Genomic DNA, 15,225 nt, shown 5'->3' with positions numbered 1-15,225 from the left:
AATACCGTCCTGTCTTCCTGCCAGTCACGTATCACGCAACACAGTTTGATATCTTCAACGGTCTTTTACATGTGTTTTTGCCATGTATATCAACACTAAATACAACTTGGTATATGCAATCTTCTTCTCATCTATCCCGTCCATATACATTTTGTTTATGTCCGGTTCGGTCTTGATCCGTTCCCTTCTTTTTGGTAAAACCTGTACACCTTTTTTTCCCCCTGTACCTGCCTGTATCCACCCATGTCTTTTTTGTATGTGCATAAACGCTCATCAGGAAACATGTCAACTCGCTTCGGGATATCATCCTCCTCTTTTTTTTTGCTTCTTCTTCTTCTTCCTTTTACTTATCCTCTCCCTAGGTCCCCTTCTTCCACCGAACCGAAGTAGGTGCCACTTAGTTACCCTTGGCGAGCAAGTTCAGCGCGCTACCGGCCAGAATAAAGCCAGCCTGGTCCTTGGAAACCGCATGCTTGGTCTTGATCTCCACCACCTTGCCAGTGTCCTTCTTGGTAACCCGGAGGGAAACCTCGCCCTGGCCACCGTTCTTGAGCATCTCGTACAGACCGACAGTAGCCACCTCATCGCCAGCATCAATCAGATCGTAATCCTGCTCGTTGGCGAACGTCAAAGGCACGACACCCTGCTTCTTGAGGTTGGTCTCGTGGATTCTGGCAAAGGACTTGGTGACGATGATGCGGGCGCCCAGGTAACGGGGCTGAAGGGCAGCGTGCTCGCGCGCGGAGCCCTCGCCGTAGTTGTGCTCGGCGACGACGAGCCAGGGCTGGTTGCGCTGCTTCCACTGCTTGGCCAAGTCGGGAATGGTGTGCTTGGAGCCGTCGAGGTCGTAGGCGACGTTGACCTCGCCCGTGGCGGCGTTGACGGCCGTGTTGAGCGTGTTCTCCGAGATGTTGGGCAGGTGGCCCTTGTACTTGAGCCAGGGGCCGGCGGCGGAGATAGTGTCGGTTGTGCACTTGCCGGTGACCTTGACGAGCACGCGCAGGCCGGAGAGGTCCGAATCGGGGAAAGGCTCGAAGGGCTCGAGGAGGGCGAGACGCTCAGAGGAGGGCGAGATGGCGACTTCAACGTTGGGGTTGGGGGATCCCGACTGGACTTGGAAGACCTCGCGGCCGGCTTCGAAGGGGGTTTCGGGACCCTCGAGACCCTTGGGCGCGGGGAACTTGAATTCCTTGCCGTCGGGGGTGGTCAGGCTGTCGGTGATGGGGTTGAAGGTGGTGGAACCGGCGTAGGCCATGGCGGTGACGATTTCGGGCGAAGCGAGGAAGTTCATGGTCTCGAGGTTACCGTCGTTGCGACCGCGGAAGTTTCTGTTGTAGGAGGTAAGGATGGCGTTGGGAGTGCCCTTGGGGATATTATCCTGGCGCTTCCACTGGCCGATGCAGGGACCGCAGGCGTTAGAGAGGACAATACCACCAGCCTTCTCGAAAGTCTGAAGGGTGTTGTCTCTCTCAAGAGTGGCACGGATGCCCTCGGAACCGGGGGTAATGTAGAAGTCGGCAGCGGGCTTGATACCAGCCTGCTCGGCGGCCTTGACAATGCTCTCGCAACGGGTCATGTCCTCATAGGAGCTGTTAGTGCAGCTACCAATCAGACCAGCAGAAAGCTTCTCAGGCCACTTTTGCTCCTGGACAGTCTTCTTGAACTCGGAAAGAGGGATGGAAAGATCGGGAGTGAAGGGGCCGTTGATATGGGGCTCGAGCTTGGAAAGGTCGATCTCGATCAACTCGTCGTACTGGGCGCCCTCGTCGGCCTTGAACTTGAAGAACGAGTCCTGACCGGTGCCCTTGGTGAAGTTCTCGAAGTTCTTGGCGTCCTTATCGGCCTGCTCGCGGTTGGTGGCCTTGAGGTAGCGGCTGGAAGCCTCGGTGAAGGGGAAGATGGAGGTAGTGGCGCCAATCTCAGCACTGTAGCAACAAGGGTCAGTCAATACGTTCTAAATGGCGAGGGGGAAAGCTTCGAGAGGACTCACCCCATATTGCAGGCAGTGGCCATCGCTGGTAGGCTGAAGTTCTCCAGACCAGGGCCGAAGTACTCAACAATGTATCCAGTACCACCACGGACGGTAAGACGGCCGGTAAGGTGAAGAATAACATCCTTGGCGCTGACCCAGTCGTTGAGCTTGCCAGTCAGGCGAACACCGAGGATCTTGGGGGCCTTGAGCTCCCAGGGAGCACCAACGAGGGCCTCAACAGCATCAGCACCGCCGACACCGATAGTAATGGTAGTCAAACCACCAGCGTTGGGAGAGTGGCTGTCGGTTCCGAGCATCATGAGACCGGGGACAGCGTAGTTCTCGAGGACGGTCTGGTGAATGATACCAGCACCGGGAGGCCAAAAGTCAATACCGTACTTCTTGCCAGCCGACTCGAGGAAGTCGAAAACCTCGTTGTTGGTGGCAATACCGGCCTTCAAGTCCTCATCGGCACCCTTGGATCCAACAATCAAGTGGTCGCAGTGAATACTGGCAGGAATAACGGGCTGGGGGAGGTTGCAAGTCATGAACTGCAGGAGAGCCATCTGGGCAGAGGCATCCTGCATGTTCACACGGTCGGGCTTGAGCTTGAGGTTGGCCTTGCCGCGGATGTCACGGCCGCCGTTGGTGTTGGAGAGGAGCGACTCTTCGACATTGTCGAGGTGGGAGTAGAGGATCTTCTCGGCCAGGGTCAGGCGCTGCGAACCCAGCACGCGGCGGACCTCGGAATACTTGTTGTAGAGGGTCTCATATCTGGGAGGAAGAACGCCGGTGTTGTTGGAGGAGGTGGACGAAAAGGAGCGGGCCGAAGCGCATGCGACGCGCGAGGGGAGCTGCTTGGCTTGAATTGCCCGCTACGAGAAAGGACGACTTGTTAGCGCTGGTGAGTCACTAAATAGCCCTTTATTTTGTACAGGGTTAAGCCTCGGGGGAAATGGCCTACCTTCAGGGCAGCGCCTGAGCGACTGGCGAGATCAATTGACCTCATGGTGACAGACTGTACAGGAGGGAAACTTGGTTGTTTGGAGGAAGAAAAGAGGAGAGAAAACTGAAGTTGCCGGTTACACCATCTTCACTTGGTCCGAATTACGGAGCCATTCCACTTCCACTTGTGAGCCACCCAAACAGCAAATCCGGGGATTGCGGTACATACACTACACTACATACCGGTACGCTAACTGCCTTTTTGTCCAATAATATCCCGCGATTTTCAGTGAATGCAACTTTTTTTGTCTTTATTCCAATTCTGAGTTCGGGGATGCCCAAGTCCTCAAAAGTTCCGGATCGCTAGTAAAACCCTCCAGGCCGGCAGTACCCTTGAACCAATGTTGACTTTGAATCCGCCAAGCCGGGGCGTACACATACAGTTGATCCACCTTTTGACATTTTAAGCCAATCATGACTCGTATGTTCCTAATCGATTTTCTCAGTCAGGGACTTCGGCCGAGCTTTCATCTTGAATTGTTCTTATATCCGACGGAAGTGTAGTCTATATAGTATATAGCAATACTTATTGCTACTACCAAGTACGTATTATGAAAAGACGTGGCGGGCGTACTTGGGAATTCATGTCGTTGTGTGATTTTCCACTCTAAAAACATTACTTGCATAACCATAAAACGCCATTGCCATAGCCGATTCTACTAAACAACCCGCCAGTCGCTCTCAAAAAGAATATCCGGGGAAAATAACACATACAAGATGCCCCTGCCATGACACTGCACTTTGCAGCTTCATTTCCTCTTACATCGACAGCCCATCATAGAGACGTAAAAATTGACATCTTTCCGCAGCCGCCCTACACTTCAGCCGTGTCGCAAATAGTCGCCGTCTCCTCAGCCTCATCCAAAAGTTCCCACTAGCGAGCTTCGGAATAATCGTTGAGAGCGACGCATACAATACCGCGGTGATGGCCGTTGTACTGTCTGATAACAAGCTGCGTGTGTAACTCCCATAGCCGCGCATAATGATCGCTGCAGGCAGTTACCAGGTAGGCACTATCAGCGCTGAAGGCACAGTCCCATACCCAACGCTGGTGCTCCTTGAGAGTGGCCTCGAGAGGGAACGCCTGCGGTTCCGAATCGGCCGTGGCAGGTTCCATTTCCCTGACTTCCCAGATTCTGGCCGTATGGTCGGCGCTACACGTTGCGAGCTTCTTGACATCGGGCGAGAGTAGGATGCGTGTGATGCTTTCCTTGTGTGCGGAAAAGTGGGTGAGGGGAATCAGCTGGGTGCGGTCATAGGCCTGGATGAGTTGCCAAACGAATACATTGCCCTGGCAGACAGAAAGGAGGTGTCAGTATCGGGAAGATACAGCAAGGAATGACTCGGTGGAGAGAAAACTTACAGCAGTGTTGGCCGCACAAAGAAGTGTACCGTCACTGGCAACCGTGACACTTGTCACTGAAACATCCTCCTCGGGGATTAGCTGGTGCGAGCAAGTGTTCTCGGCCAGATCCCACAGTCGGATGCTTCCGGCGCGGTCGCAGCTGATGATCTCTCCCTGATTAGGGTGGATGACAACGTCGTTTGCCGGAGAGCCGTGGTTGTAGCTTCGCTGGATGGTTCCGGTGCGGGTTTCCCAAATCTTGACCGTTCCGTCCTCCGAGCTTGTTACCATCCACTTGCCCTCGCAGTGGAAGGCCACGCCGGTCACATTGCCGGTGTGGCCCTGGAAGGTCATGAGGGCCTGCGGGTTTGTGGAACGAATGTCAAAGAGTTTGACATCGCGGTGGCCGGCAGCGGCGAGGTATCGCTTGTCAGGGGATATGCAAAGACGGTTCACTTGAGACTCGGGGTGTTGGATGGTGCGCGAGCAGATTCCTGAGAGCGCCTCCCAGAACCTGATGGTGTGGTCGTAACCAGCTGTAAAGGGCAAAGCGAAGGGTCAGCAGCTGGTCCAATTTGGGAGAAGGGAGGAACTGGATCAAGGGGATGGGGCATTACTGCGTCGGCAAGGTAGACCGGGACAAGACAAGCCATACCTGTGCAAAGGATAACCGACATGGTAGAGGTAGCGACTGCGACGGGGATACAGAGGCTATGATTCCATAGTCCACAGACACTCTTCTACTGCACCGGTACTTGGGCAGTCGGTAACAGACAACGAACGCGTCGATATGGGAAGAAGAGATGTGGATCACAGGAGAACTAGTTATATCGCAATGGCCCGAATTGAAATTGATGTCAACAACGGAGCTGAGGCCCTGATGATCGCGGGACGGCACTGGACCGCACCGATTGATACCTAGCAGCGGATAGTAGCGCTGCATGGACAAGACGGGCAGGGCGGCGGGGCAGGCAACACAACGAAGAGACCTACGGACGGGATGAAGTGGAGTGGACTTAAGGTTGCCCCACAGGGCAGTGGAGGGACAAACGGTGGGGTCCGGGTCAAGTTGAAGTGGATGCAATTGCCTGCCGGCACCGGCACTCACTAACACATGCTCGACCAACCAGCGACGGAAAAGCCCAAGCGATTCCGTTTCCCAACTTCAACTTTCCTTCCTCGCTTCAAAGCACAACTTCAGCATCAACTTCTACAGCAAGACATTGATGAATATTTACTATACATGTACATCTTCTCTTTGCTCAAGACTAGGAAACCACGTATAACGCACTTCCATTTTCCTCCTCGCCTGTTATATGACCCAGTGATAGCACCATCTCAAGGTCAGCATATTGTCCTCCTTCTCAGGGCCTCTGTTCCCCTCGTCGTCCAGCACGCACACACTCGGTTTCTCTTGTGATGCCGCGAAACACCATGTACAAGGACACCCGCCCCATTCCATCTGATGCCGTCATTAGCCATACCATATCCGTCTTGGATGTGCTACTTTGACACCCCCGGACCTCGCACTCATTGGTGAGGTCTACGGCAAATCCGAGTACCAGATGTGTTGTTTCCCTTGCTTCCCGTTTCCCGTCCCCCGCCTCCCAGGTTGGCCTGTGATAGAGTGTCCTGTACGTCCGGCGATATCCGTTCAGTGGCCTACTAGAGGTAGTTAGTATTCACTCTCTGTTGGTCAACATCTGCTGGGATCTGCAACTTTAAGCGCGAGTGGGCCCTGCTTATGTACCACCGACAACCTATACAGTCCTGCTTAGTCCGTGGACAGTCTTCTTGTAAGTTGCCATCGATTAACACCTGAGAGCACGAGTGGAGGCTGACCTGTCTAGGTTCCTTTTCTCCTTTTCCCTGCGCAACCGAGCCCCGGCCTGACGAACACTCTACACAAGTCACCACCGATCTCAAACTCCATAATCGGCTGTTTGCGTCTCAGAACCCGTCTTCGCAGCAGACGTCCACCTGTTGGAGCCTTTCTCGGTGCCCGAGTGTGGTACGGGTACCCGATTCCGCCAAAGTCTTCGGATTCTTCCGGTTATCAGCATGAACAACCAACTTCCACAGGGCACCATTCCCGCACTGGACTTTTATTTGCCCGATCAACTCCTCTCAGCGACCTGCGTCATGTCGCCCGCCATGGCTGTGCTACCTGTCGGTTTCGTCCCATGTCCGAACTTGGGATGAATCCAAGCTGGCCCGCATCTCGAGAAGCACACATGCTCGGTTTCCGTTCCGAACTCAACCTTCGGACTTGCGGTGAGGCCAAACCTCAGGTAGCACTCGGAACAGCGTGACTGGACGCTTTTTGTTTCCCATACAAGGCGAACCGAGGATTCGGGTGTTGGGCAGCACAGCGCTGGTCACTCGGGTGGATGCCCGATCTCACCGGGAGCACAGCTGGCCACCGGGTCGTACAAGGAGCGGCTCTCCACCCACAAGCTTGTGCTTCCTCGAGCTTCACCTCTACCACAGAGCCTTGGAACCTGTTAGCCTTGGGTTCTTGAACGGCGGCGAATCCATCTTACCCGTCTCTATCAGCAAATTGGCCCTTCATCTCCTGCAAAACTACCGGTGGTGCAAGCAACCGATATCAAAGAACTGCATGGTGGTATGCATGCATGGTACCGTTTCCTCACGCGATCACCCAGCAAGGCCCGATGAACCATTTCGTATCCCCTTGGAATGAACCAAGGCACGGGAATGCGGCTGGTAGCAGCAGCGTTGACATGGGTGGCACTGAGCCATCTAGAACGACAGGTGGTAACATGTCTAAGCAGAATCCGATGACCTTCTCGGCCCCAACCGAGGGTTGAAATAGTATTCGGTTGAGACGGAATGAGCTGAGCGAATGATTCCTTTCCGACCTATTCCTTCTTCGTGGCCACGCTGCAGTCCCGAGACTGCAACCTGACGCACGCAACGCGACGCAGCGCAATGCCAGATAAATGCCAGATCAACTGATCTGAAGCCAACAAAAAAGTCTTGTGCGGCCTCTGGACACCTGCAGAGAAGAAAAGGGGAAAGGGAAAAAGAGGGAAAACAAAAACCGGAAACCAAACACCCAAACCCCTGAACCCTTGAAAATGGAAAACAAAAAGATATCAAACATTCAAGACCCTGACTAAAGCACAACCCCCAAACACCTTGCCCAACACAACATAACCTTGTACTCCTGTCTTTAGCCCAACGTCAGCACAACCGTGACTTGTTGTTTGTGCATCCCGATACCTTCAGCATCCTTCGCTCCACATCACACTAGGCGGCGCGTCCGTGTCCATGAGATGTTGGTGCCCAGCCACCATGCTGACCACATCTCCCATCGCGCCCATCATTAAATCCACCACTGCCTCCAGAGCCACCAGGAGCGGCACCGCTTAATGGGTATGACGATGTGGAACGTGCGCCGTGAGGGCACTGTCTGTAGACCATGCCATCGACACAACTTCCACACCACCTAAGTATCGTCAGCAACGAGTCCAGGGCTGTGATAAATACCGATGGGATAATACTAACTGGCGCATACTGCCGGCACAAGCTTCGCAAGTGAACACTTGTAGCATCTGACCGCCGATCAAAGGGCATCCGCAGGTTTCAGGGATGGGCTGGTGGCCAGTCATGATGATAAACTTTTGTTGGTGGCAAGATAGTATCGATTTTGCGAGGTCGATGGCGAGTTGTTTACTCAGTGGTAAGGAGGATGGTAGTAAGATCAGATTATCGTGTCAGACTGAAGACTAACGGGACAGACAAAGCACGACGTTGGATGAGCGGAGTTCTTATACTTATGAACCTCTGCACGCACTCGAGGTCTCCAGATACAAACGATTATGACTTACACGGAGACACCACCTCACCGCTAGAGCCCAAACTTTGCGCCATATCCTGACGTAGCATTTTCTACGCAGGTGTTTGGCATTCCTATCCCATATCCGAAGCCGTTCCAGAGGGGTCTGCTGATCGACGTGGTTGACCGGTGATGATGCCGCTACTCTGGGATGGAGGGTATGTTGGACCATCAACGCCCTTTGATCGGTGCCATGGCACTCCCAAGCATATCGCGGTTGGGCCGAGGGCACACAAGAGACCGGCCCATGTTGCCAGCGAAGTAAGCCTACCCAGGTTCGACCCTGTATCAGAAACTACCCTAGCTCCCTTTCTGGAAGACGTCTCCCGCCTTGTCTCGGTTGTGGTCATCCTGTTCTTTGCAGCAGCAACATGGACATCCATCCTCGAGAGATTACCCCAAGCAAGATGCACTATCTTGCCGAGTCCGCGATCCCGCACATTGCATTGGACGCTGCAGCTACCCGGCTCTGAGCTGTGCATCGAATGGCAATAAAACTTTACTACGGTCCTGATTGGAAAAGTCCATAGTCCGGCTTACTTGTGTCGACATACTGAGTTTCTCTTGGCCTGGACTACAATAATAGCGGATGCGTGCATACACTTCCTCCAGTAGCACGCAGAAAGGCGGGCAAAGAGCGCCCAATAGACCAACTTCTGCTACCTGACCGGGAACTCCATTACCTGCCTACGACAAGGACTCACAATGCTCCCCCCATCAACCTATTCTATATCAGTACAGTGAGAAGTCCTTCGGGCTCAAACTGTCCACATGTGGCTTCACCTCCAAGATATGAGACAACACCAAGTCGACACATCAGGATACTGTCTCAGCAAGCACATCATCCACCCCTCATGACGCACCTACCAGTAAGGTCGGCTTATACCGAATCCAGCGGATAAAGTCACTTATAGTTCGGATAGCAAGGCCGGATATTGCCCCAACCTGCTCCTACTTATTCGTTCCCCGCCATTCCTTTAGGCAATACTTTACATTCTCTTCCTGTTTCCTGGTTGGTCATACCATCGAAGTATCCAAGGCCCCTCAAAACATGATGTCCTGTTTCCCACGGGTCCGCCTTTCGAGATTTCATCGATCATTCGAGGAGAGTGGTGCGACCAATCAGACTATACTCGAAACCTCCCCATCAAGAATCTGCGCTTTCGCAGGTCTTTGCGGTTTCCTTACTATTCAACGAGAGCTTAAGGATGAAACTTTCACGGTTCTCGATGCAGGGTTAACACACCGATCAATTTGTGACAAGTCAAGTGTCACTTAGCCATACATGTGTGCGTCGACATAGACGCTTCGTCATGTGCCGGTCACATCACTCGTCAGTGAGGTCAAGAGCTAGACCATCATCAACTGCCACCCCAGTATCCTCGCTACGCCTGCATTATCTCACTTGGCTTTTATGTGGGGTGCGCAACACTGACAACCCATTGTCTCTAACAGAGTAAAGACTAAGGAGCTTCAAAGGATACCTGGCCCTGGTGTAAGAGCCGCTTGTTACACCTGTTTCAGTTATTACGCTACTCCGTCAGACTTCTCAAACAAGCAAGCTTGCCTGGTATAGTGAGCTCCGCCGTTGAATCGCTCTTTCGAGTTTACTAGCTAGCTCTTCTAAGGATTAAGTACTAATATGGTCAATCCATTTTGGTCAAGCGTTCGGATGATGGTATGTTATCTAGTCTTGATCGGTTCTCTGTATGATTATACCGATTGGGCGGGAAAGACCTTCCTTATCGAAGTTCAAGCGCGGAAGTATGCTACAACGAGGATAACCACATATTTTAGGGCGCTTAGCACAAGAGGTGGGAATAGGAACATGGGGCTGAACTGGACCAAGGTTTTTTAAACGGATGCATACTCAGCACATTCTAGCCTTGGCGGTCACCATTCCTCACTCACCATTCATCTCTGTCCGTTCTTGAAGGAATATCTTGGCAGTTTCGGCTACCTGCCGAACAGAAAGAAATACTCGACATGCGGTTGGCGGCACAGCTCACCGGTCAACCTTGCGAGTTCTCATGCTCTCATTCCCCGACTTCGTGTGCAGTACCCTACAGTGTGTGGGCGCGACTCCGAAATCCATTACAGGAAAAGGCCGACAGACAGCCTATAGAGTCTGGGCGCTGCCCTACGTTGATTAAAATGGCGGATTCGAGGGAAGGGCGGGAAGGAAAAAGGAAGGAAAAGCCGCAGACTCAAATGCCGTGGTGTTATGACATCTATAGTGTCGAAAGGGGAAAACTTCAGAATCAACGACGATGGGTATTATCGACGACTTGTGGCTACAGTAAGACTCCATTCTACTCTCACCGTTACTTACCATACACTGCCATTGTTTTATGCTCCGCCCATTTGTCTCCTCATTCTGCAACAACGATCCCCTTCTTCTCTTTTACATTCAATACCCTTCACCTGAAAAAGCAAAGAGACCAGCTGCTGCATCTTATACAGTGAACATCTGCGCATTGTGTGCATGTAGCTAGTACAATAGCTGTCTTATGTGCGGCATGAAGAGAAAGCTATCTCTTTCCTACGTCAAGCACTGTGTGCGGAACCTCAACTCCAAGACATCGGCGGCGGCACGAATCAAGGCCTCGGCCAGCACCTGTGGGCTTGGAGTTGAAATGTTTCAGGTGATAAGGAGACAATTGGATGGGATCGATGGAAATTGCAAAAAAAAAGAGTTTCTTCCTGCGCCTTTTATTCAGCTCTTCCAATATGCGCAGAGTAATTAACTTCGTCTATAATCGAGTGAAAGAGGATTAGGTACACTGAATGGAGAGACGAAACAACGGGGTAGTGTCCTGAAGGACGGGCTTCAAGTCACAGCAAGGCAATCTGGATGGATGATCTTCATGACTGACAAGGCTCAATCATGCAAGGCAAAGGCAACCACAAGGCGACCGCGCTCGACCGGTCTGCTCTGCATCAGCTATTATCTTCCGTCTTCATCTTTTTGCTCTGAGTAACAGCAAGCAGGAAAGGCGAGCGTTGGGCCTCAATTTAGTGTGGGGGGAGGACAAGAGACGGGTTGGAGCCAAAACTTCCATTCGCCTGGAGTCACTGGTGACTGGAACCGGGCTGACCGACTGGACCAGACTGGTTCGATTCGATTGAGCCATGCGACGATTGCAGAGTAGAGGTGGTTCGGGTGTCATGTCATGAGGCTGATCATCTGGTATGACATCGGGAATGGGGAGAAGCGGGTTGAAGCGCTGGAACCGCGGTTAATGCGGTTCTGTGATGGGTTGAGGTACGTATGTCTATCCGTCCGTACGTGCCAACTTGCAGCTACAATGCTTACACTTTGACACTCGACTATTTCCCTCAACCCCAGGCTGGGTGGGTAGTACACCCGTGCGGATGTTGGTTGATGGGTAGTCTAGGTAAGGGATGGATACATAAGATACCTAGGAAAGTATCGGACTGTGTGTTCATTTCACTTATGAACTGCTGCTGTCCTGACGGTCACTTCAACTTGGCCGTTTACCCGCACATTCCTACTGACTCAATAGTTACTCTACTCTATTAACTCTTGTTGCGGAATGTGGGGGAAAAAAAGAGCATATGGTCACAGCCTTACCTAGGGTATTCGAGTCGCAGGCTTTACCTCGACCTCCATCCCGTTCATCCAGTCCTGTCAGACCCTCCGGCAGATGTCCCTGTCCCATTGCCTTACTCCGGAAGGGAACCCGATGATAGCTACCTACCCAAATGCCCCATACATGCTGTGTACACCGATTTGTTCGTTTGGCTACATACTACACTCTCGCTGATTACCTATCCGTTCGGCATTCTCCATCGGGGGTGGAAATCAAAAGGAACGTTGCCAACCCTTACCCGCCCGTCGCCAAGCAGCTGATCAGATCAGAGATCGCGCTCAAACTCACCATTACCCGCCCTAGCTATCCGACCAGATCCCGACCAGGTCCCGACCAGGTCCTGGCCAGGGTCTGGAAAAAAATCCGAAAAAGGTCACAAGCCAAACTGCCTGCGTGCTTGCCTTACCTTCACCTGTTCAGCTGTGCTTGCCGCCGTAAGCACGACACATGGGCTGGAGCTACCTAGGAAGTAGGGAACTAGGGAAGTGCCTACGGCGGATGCTGTCTTCACTTCCGTCACTTCCGTCTAGAGTCGCAACCTGGTGAGCGGGTACGCTTATGGGTACCTAGGTATTTCCCTTGGCCTTATCCGATATGGAGATGGGTACCTAGGTATATCCGTGGCTTAGTGTGAGTAGTCCTGACTTAAATGGCCCGCCTGGGCCTTGATCTATGGTATCTATGTACTATCTTCGTCTTGAGAAAGTTCAATTCCGAAGCACGGAGAATGCCTACCTACCCCTAGGTAACCTCCTACTATCTCTACCTAGGAAGATCCCGTACCAGCTCTAGGTAGGCTTGTGTCAATGCTAGGTACCTACCCAAGGCGGGAGCCGCAGTGAAGTATGACGTTGACTGTTAGTTACCTAGGAATCTCAGACGCGGAGAAAAGCCATTCAGCAAGGCGACGTGTACGGGATGGAATCTCGCAAGCGGGCAGAGGGAGAAAGAAGCCTTATAGGAACATGTGGTGAACAGACATATGGAGATGAAGTGAAATAGCCCGAGTCAAGTGCTCCAGGTCCCGATCCACACGTTCGGCCTGTTCACTCCTCCGTTGAGACTCGGCCTATACCGGCTCCCGCCACGGATAAGAACCTGACTTTAGGATTTCATCTTTCAAGTGAGTCGTTCCCAAGCCATTGCCGCAGCTAGGTAAGTACATAGATCTCTCTCATCTTACGGCGCGTTATAGAGAACCCTCCTATTACCTCGATAATAACGGTTATTCGTCTCTCCTCCGAGTAGTAGTCCAGTGACTGCCGTTAAGTACAAAGAGGGTAGTAGTCAACTCTATCCCTCATAGTTCTTCCCAGGCAACAGAGTTTCACCATTTCCACAGCTGTCGTCGTCGCACTTGCAACAAAAGCTTTGTTGCTTCAAGAAACTTTTTTTTTTGCCCACCTCCACGTTCATAACAAAGGGAAGCCAAGAGGTTAGGTATGATTATTCGGTGAACGAGGTCCACCCCTCTCAAATAACGACCTGTATACCTTTCCCTATAGGTACCTACCTACCTACCTACCTACCTACATCTACCCTACAGCATTTACTCTTCTTGTCCTTGTTTCATGTTCATCTCTCTAAATGCCCTAAAATCGTCCTCGGTATATCCTTGATTCGCTGTAAGAAGAAATCCATTTAGTTTAGTCAATGTCAGAAGGGAGAGGTAGTTCGTTAGGAGTATCGGTACTAACTGTACGGCTCAAACTTGGCAAGCTCGTCCCATCGCTTGTTTTGCAGGTGGTCCGAGGCTGTGTGCAAGGTGCCTTGCGGGAGGTATATGCTGTGTTGGACGCCTTTGTCATCGGTGTAGACCATGTTGTTGGGTTGTGCTGTTTGGATGGGGGTATTCAAGGGCTTGGTTTCGGTCGCTGGTGGACTTGATTCCATGATGGGGTTATGTGAAAGCTCCTTAGCTTGGAGTCCTTGGAGTTCTGGGTTGGAAGCAGTTGGAAGCCGAGAGGGTAGAATTCGGACCAGTGGTGATATAGGTAGGGCGGCTCGAGGGCGGGGAGGTGGGCTTACTTAAGGTATACTTGCGTCGTGTACCGGTCGGGTGATCCTTCCTGCCTACCTAGTTGGATGCTTACTCTGCAATAGGTGCATGTCTCCTACACCTATAATCGTCTATAGACGTTACACAGTATAGCGAAATATCTCACTAGAATGGTTCGATGACGGTTATTGGATGAGAGGTAAGCAACAGTGAATATACCGTTGGTACATGAACTCTTTCTAACTTTAACCGAATCGCAAGCTTCTTAGACTTGATATCTTGTCAACTGGAAATGATCTATCAGTCTTCTTGAGCGAAATTCAACATACCTCGAGCACATTAGGTGATGATGTTTTCTAAGAAGCCAAAGGTATGCTTTCATTCATCTCATAAACTACCCAGCTACAGGTCTAACACGCAACAGCAAAACCACCAACTTGGTAACCTATCACAACTCAACACGCCGAAAGTGGTGTGAATATATCAAGCCTGTCCTCGACTGGACCCTACACCCTGCTCTTCACTGCTTATAGAGTCAGGGCAGGTCGCTTTTTACTTGCGTTACTGCTTTGCTTACCTACCACCAGTTCCCTTACAGCGTCAACGCCACCAACGAAAGATACCAAGGCTTAGGCGTTGTTGTTGTTGGCTAAAGTAGGTAAGGATGTTGGCAGCGCTCGCTAAGGGGTCGTCTAGATGTCATCGGTAGTGGGCCCGCGGTACTTGCTGGCCCATTTCGCCGCAAATTCCTCTGCGGGCAGATCTAGCAAGTCGGTCATGATCTGCATGCGTTCGGCCTCGGAGCCGGTGATGTAGTAGTCGTGCCCGTCGATGGTGGCTATGTTGATTGGGACCGTCTCGATGGGGGTGTTGAGCGACCCCGAGCTCGTCAAGACGTTGCAACCCAGGTCAGCGTTGTTGCATTTGCCGCTGTCGAACCGTCGCGGAGAGATGGGCCCTGCCGAGGCAAGCCAGGCGGTGGCAGTGAGGAGAGAGAGGCTCAGTTTGAGATGCATATTGAAGATGGTGTGGGTGCTATCAAGGTAGGCACGATGTGTTGGCGTGTGGTCTGGATGGATAGGAAGTCACAAACAGATAAAGATATGTCGACTGACAGTGGGATGGGAAGCTAGCTCTTATAGACTGGCAACTGAAGCACCTGTCTCGACGAACGCACCGCCCGAGCACGACCAGAAAGCGACCGAGTGTTGGCCGAAGCGCTACCACGTCACCGCTTTTGCCGCTGTGATAATCATCAAGTTTCGGGGGAATGTGTGCTGAAGGATTCATCTACGGATCTGTATGCACTATGAGTTACATGACATCACCCGTTCTAGACTACGTATGTAGTAGAGGTAGGTATCGTGGTAGGTGGAACTCCACGGACTAGGCTACAACGTAGGTTTCTTGTCAACGTCGTATTATCTC

The 15,225-nt window shown here is 52.1% G+C and overlaps 5 protein-coding genes across 5 annotated transcripts; all 5 read right to left on the bottom strand.

The window, feature by feature from the left end:
• Window positions 1-51: 51 nt before the first annotated feature.
• NEUTE1DRAFT_75176 (uncharacterized protein) lies at window positions 52-2,981 on the bottom strand (the record flags this gene model as incomplete). The annotated part of the gene is made up of 3 exons (XM_009849295.1): window positions 52-1,925; window positions 1,991-2,847; window positions 2,937-2,981. The coding sequence occupies 3 exons, from the start codon at window positions 2,979-2,981 to the stop codon at window positions 398-400; spliced, it is 2,430 nt and encodes an 809-aa protein (XP_009847597.1).
• An 870-nt stretch (window positions 2,982-3,851) lies between these two features.
• NEUTE1DRAFT_143737 (WD-repeat protein pop3) lies at window positions 3,852-5,170 on the bottom strand (the record flags this gene model as incomplete). The annotated part of the gene is made up of 3 exons (XM_009849294.1): window positions 3,852-4,268; window positions 4,341-4,858; window positions 4,978-5,170. 3 exons carry the CDS (start codon window positions 4,997-4,999, stop codon window positions 3,852-3,854), a joined length of 957 nt encoding a protein of 318 aa, XP_009847596.1.
• Window positions 5,171-7,595: 2,425 nt separating this feature from the next.
• On the bottom strand, window positions 7,596-7,957 carry NEUTE1DRAFT_119490 (uncharacterized protein; the record flags this gene model as incomplete). Its single annotated transcript, XM_009849293.1, has 2 exons — window positions 7,596-7,794; window positions 7,854-7,957. 2 exons carry the CDS (start codon window positions 7,955-7,957, stop codon window positions 7,596-7,598), a joined length of 303 nt encoding a protein of 100 aa, XP_009847595.1.
• A 5,293-nt stretch (window positions 7,958-13,250) lies between these two features.
• On the bottom strand, window positions 13,251-13,783 carry NEUTE1DRAFT_56482 (uncharacterized protein; the record flags this gene model as incomplete). The annotated part of the gene is made up of 2 exons (XM_009848927.1): window positions 13,251-13,421; window positions 13,496-13,783. The coding sequence occupies 2 exons, from the start codon at window positions 13,689-13,691 to the stop codon at window positions 13,348-13,350; spliced, it is 270 nt and encodes an 89-aa protein (XP_009847229.1).
• Window positions 13,784-13,972: 189 nt separating this feature from the next.
• Window positions 13,973-14,973, bottom strand: NEUTE1DRAFT_115665 (uncharacterized protein; the record flags this gene model as incomplete). Its single annotated transcript, XM_009849292.1, has 3 exons — window positions 13,973-14,067; window positions 14,127-14,320; window positions 14,375-14,973. The coding sequence occupies one exon, from the start codon at window positions 14,811-14,813 to the stop codon at window positions 14,490-14,492; it is 324 nt and encodes a 107-aa protein (XP_009847594.1).
• Window positions 14,974-15,225: the final 252 nt, after the last annotated feature.

Source organism: Neurospora tetrasperma (assembly GCF_000213175.1).
Source record: "Neurospora tetrasperma FGSC 2508 unplaced genomic scaffold NEUTE1scaffold_1, whole genome shotgun sequence".
NCBI classification, from domain to species: domain Eukaryota; kingdom Fungi; phylum Ascomycota; class Sordariomycetes; order Sordariales; family Sordariaceae; genus Neurospora; species Neurospora tetrasperma.
Note: the sequence above shows the minus strand (reverse complement) of the source record. Positions and strands in the feature narration are given on the sequence as shown.